Source organism: Amaranthus tricolor, chromosome 6 (genome assembly GCF_026212465.1).
Source record: "Amaranthus tricolor cultivar Red isolate AtriRed21 chromosome 6, ASM2621246v1, whole genome shotgun sequence".
Classification (NCBI taxonomy): Eukaryota; Viridiplantae; Streptophyta; class Magnoliopsida; order Caryophyllales; family Amaranthaceae; genus Amaranthus; species Amaranthus tricolor.
The window spans coordinates 29,681,894-29,686,773 of record NC_080052.1 but is presented as its reverse complement, the minus strand read 5'-3'; the positions used below and the strand labels follow the sequence as shown (position 1 = coordinate 29,686,773).

The window sequence follows — 4,880 nt, the reverse complement described above, 5'->3', positions numbered from 1 at the left end:
TGGTTGTATCGATGTTGTGTTTGGTAATTAAGGTTGTTGTTTGTAAAAAAAAATTCAAGGCTGTTTATTCTAAAATGACTAAACTTTAAGGCTATAGTTGGTAATTGATCTTATTATAATTAATATCATTTATGTATAATACTTTTCAAAAAAAAATATTATTATATAATAATAATAATATTTTCACCATATTCTCGGTTTCATATCAACTTCTCAGAATCGTAGGTCAACTAGTTTAGTAGTTAAGAACTTTTTTTCACCATTATGATTGGGGTTTAATTAGCATCAATTTATACATCTAGAGAAAGGATGAATTCCTTTTGGAAAAATTGTTGAGAATAATCTAAATTTTTGACGTTTTGCAGTGAATATTTTCATTATTTATAAATAATCCGAACTTTTCACCTATGCTGTTTACAGCACCCCCAACGAAAATATAACCGGGTACTGCAAGTGATATAATCGTTTATAACATGTTCTCTTCCTTCTTATTGCTGTCATCAATATCATCTTCTTCCTTCTTACTCCATATCCCCATTTTTAACCCCAACTTTAGGTTAAATAAAATTTTTTCCATCCTATAATTTTTTTATTTATTTATTTTTTTGTAAAAATGAATTCTCATTGTTCTTCAACATACAGTAGAGGTTCAAATTAGTTATTACAAACTAATTTGAACCTTTACTGAATGTTGAAGAACAATGAGAACTCATTTTTGCAAAAATAAATAAATAAATAAATTTAAGGATGAAATAAAACTCTCCTAAAGTTGGGATTAAAAATGGGGATATGAAGTAAAAAGGAAGAAGATGATGGCCACAATAAGAAGGAAGAGAACAGGTTGCAAACGGCTATATCACCTGTTGTAGCCGGTTGTATTTTCATTGGGAGTGCTATGAGCGGCATAGGTGAAAAGTTCGGATTATTTATGAATAACGTAAAGTAGGGGTTATTCACAGCAAAATGTCAAAAATTGAAATTATTCTCAATAATTTTTCCTTTTAAATTACCCAAATAAAAAGAAACAACAGTAGGCGAGATTGCTTCAATGACTTTGCATATAAAAAAACGATATAATATACTCTAATTTTGATAAAATTCGACTCAATTGTTGCAATTTTAAAGAAATACATATACTATACTAGTAGTATCTAGTAGTACTATTTTATCAAAGCTTTGTAGGTCGGGTCGTGAGTTCCGACTTCTGACACAAACACATAGGAACACGTAGCCACTTATTTTATAAGCTAATCTGTACTAGAAGCAATAATCAACATTAATCTATAATTAATTTAACGAACTCCGATAATCAAAAGACTAACAATTTATGAGTAAAAGATCATATTAATTCATTCCAAAATCTAAAACAATAAACTCCATCATGTCTAAATGCAATAAAATTAAATCCACTACAATTTGACCAAAAAAATGCAAGTTAATTATTGAAAATCAAACATTTAATTCTAAATTAAGAAGCAAATTCAATCTTAACACTCTTAATAATAACATTATCCTTCCCAGCTCTAGGAACCAAACTCACCATAACACCATCATCATCATCAGCTCCCAAATCGTCAATCAAATCAGTCAACCCAACTCTAAAACTTGTTTTATGACTACCATCTTCCCCATGTTTATGTTTATGAGGAACATTCACGAAACTTCCAGCATATTCTGCTTTCACTTGAACTTTCTTCGACGGAACATCATCTTCATCATTAATATAAACATCGAACTTTACATACTTATCATGTTCTTTAACATCTACGTCGATTACAAGAATCTCTTCCTTTTGTTTTTTCTCTTTTTTGGTTCTTGATTTCTTGGGTCTTGCTACATTTGTTCGTATAGTTTTCTTTAATGGCTTCGGGAAATTAATGGTGGATTGGGATTCCATGGCGGTTGCAGTTTGAGGTGTTGAAGTTACGGATCTTACTTTGGATCTGGATCTTGGATCGGGTCTGGCGTTGAGCCATGGTAAATCCGCGTTTTGGTATGTGAATCCAAGTCGGGCTGTGTCTAAGCAATCTTGGACTCTTACTCTTACTGCTTGAGAATTTTCGTCATAAAATATAAACGACGCGTTTAACCAATCTGGGTCGGTAAAATCTCGATTGTTTGTCGATAATGTTTTCCAAAGGAACCACATACGATCCACATTAGCATGGTGGGCGTAGAAAAGTGGGTCCCGACCCGCGGAGTAGAAGTTACCCATGTCTTCAAAGTTGGGTTGGTTTGGGTCACCGGTCCAGACATGAACCGTACCATGAGGTGAGTTCTCGATGGAGCCTCCTCCAGGGCTGAATCTTGCTCCAGCCCTGTAAGGTTGTCCCAAGAACAATCTAGGAGTCCGTGCATTGGTCACCATTTGGCGATACATAAGTGTGAGATTGTTCGAGATCATTCGTTGATCTGACACATCATTTGAATCGTCAAGATCATAGTTTAGATCCAATATTTTTGGAGAAAGGTGAGCCTGGTCTCGAACTTTATTGTATAAGGGAGAGTTTGGATCTGTATACATGGCGGGCATTTGCATGCCCCCTGCTGCATCCCAGTTCCAAAATGGGATAGCAAAAGTCGGATCCTCAATTAAACTTCCGAGTATTCTCTCAAAAAAGTAGAGATACCACCTATGGAAAGGGAAGAACAACCAAGATCCATGGACTTGGAGATCCAAATTAGGAAACCCGACTTGAGAATAGGATCCGTTACAATATGCACAATGCACATTGGCTTGTTGGGTAAAACTACGTGGATCATCATCAGGTAAAGCTTTCATTAAGGAGATTGCCCTAGCAAACTTTTGCAAATATTCGTCGTCAACCAAATGGGCTGGTAGGCGTACTCGTAAAGTACTAGGTGCAGGTGGAAGCACAAAATCAACTATATTGGTGGCAATAGGTGGGCAACAATTCAAATCTCCTGCATTAGAAGGTACATCAGCTTGCTCACAAGTACTTGGGATTGGGGTTTGGATTGGAGCCGCTAAGACGGAAGGTCCACCACTTAATGTGGCGGTGGCTCCATACATACCCCCAAGTCCAATAAGCATATTTCTTCTATCCAATTTACCCGTGGTTTTTTCATATTTAAGGTTTTGATAGTCATCATCATTTGTGGCTACATTGCATGAGATTTTTGACGTAGTGTGACGATCTACAGCTCTTGAGAGGTAGAGTTGGGATGTTTTAGGGAATATGCGATGGTGAGGTGCGATGGTAGATATGTTTGTGGTGGGCGAGATGGTAGGAAAATTTAAAGAAGCCATTGTTAATGTAATTGTATGATAAGAGCTTGTGAGTTGTGACTTAGCTTGCTATATTGCTAGGTATTTATAACACAATGGATGAGGTGTCCAATACTAGTGGCAAGGGTAAATTCAGAATTCAAACTTAGTAATAGCACAATTAATAAAAAAAATCCAAAAAAATTTAGTTTAAAAATTATAAATATATATAAACTTTTTATTTTAGTATTGAATATTAATATTAATTATTAATTACACTTATGTTTAAAGAAGTTTAATAACATAGTTAATTCAGTGAGAACACAAAATATTTTTGTTAGTTTTAGGTTCGATTCCTAGCACCTCTTTCTAAACTTATAATTATTCTTATCGTACTGCTCTTATTTGCAGGCATGGAAAGACACGTGATCTGCCGATTGAGTTTCTAATGGTTAGTTTACCGATTAAATTAATCATTATTAGACTATTTTAAAAAGCTTAGTTCAAAGCACAATGCCACAAGCACGTGATTAGAATTAGTTTAAATAAACTCAAATGGACAATTTATGGGTGAAACAATTCAATAGGATTCCTTTTTTTACGCAAGATCTTGTCAATGTAATGTGTCTAAATGTAATCTATGTTAGTCAGCATAGTAGTGAGGGAAAATAATCATACTTTAATCATTTTCTCATAATTATAATATCTTTTTGTAATTAAAAAAATACGAAGAAAATATGAGCTTATTTGGTAAATAATGATGAGTTGGAGTTGTTGACTGAAATTAATAGCTATTTGACCAGATAAAAATATTAACTGATTAATCAACTATTAAGCTAATTTTTTAAATTAATTATTAAGAATATTAATTATTTATCGGTTATTGGCTGCTTAAGAAGAAATATTATAACTAAAAAAACACAAAGAAGATATGAAGTTTGTATTACAAATTTAAAAATTGGAAAATCGTTTAATACAAAATGGTCCAAACAAGTTGGCAAAAACCACTCTAAGATAGTATATAATTAAATGATTACGAAAAGTTAAGATATAGTTAATCAAAATAAAGATAGGAAATAAAGTGGATTAAATAAGATCATAGTTAACAGTAGAAAATTATTTTAATGAAAGAAATAAAGAAGATAAAGCAAAGAATAAAAATCAATAGAGATAGTAGTTGTTACATGTTACCTGTTACATGTTGACATACACAACGTATCATACTATCTTGGTTTTAAAAGTTTTTTTTGACATACTACTTATTTAAAATTTAACACTGATACTTTCTAAGTCTTATTAAATTTAAAATATTTTTCATTTTAATTTGTTTTTCTTTATTTACATCATTTTTATTTTTGGATAATAATTTATCACTTTTTTTTTAATTTTATCCATACATTTTAACTCTTTTTAATTTTATCCATACAATTCATCATCTCTCTTTTTATTTAATATCACTTTCTTAAAAATCCTCCTCTTCCTCTTTAATTCAATTCTAACAGGACAGATGAATATAAATTATTCATTCAAATAATCAGGTCTAGTCAAACCACATATTATAATCAATATTGTCCATTGCTCTATTTACTACTTTCTCTGTTTTTTTTTTTCTTTTCATATACTTTTTGCACAGTTTTTAATGCAAATTTTA

The 4,880-nt window shown here is 31.9% G+C and overlaps 1 protein-coding gene across 1 annotated transcript; it reads right to left on the bottom strand.

Moving 5' to 3' along the window:
* Nucleotides 1-1,382: 1,382 nt before the first annotated feature.
* On the bottom strand, nucleotides 1,383-3,292 carry LOC130815198 (polyphenol oxidase I, chloroplastic-like). The gene has a single exon (XM_057681579.1). It carries the CDS (start codon nucleotides 3,269-3,271, stop codon nucleotides 1,469-1,471), a length of 1,803 nt encoding a protein of 600 aa, XP_057537562.1. The 5' UTR covers nucleotides 3,272-3,292; the 3' UTR covers nucleotides 1,383-1,468.
* Nucleotides 3,293-4,880: the final 1,588 nt, after the last annotated feature.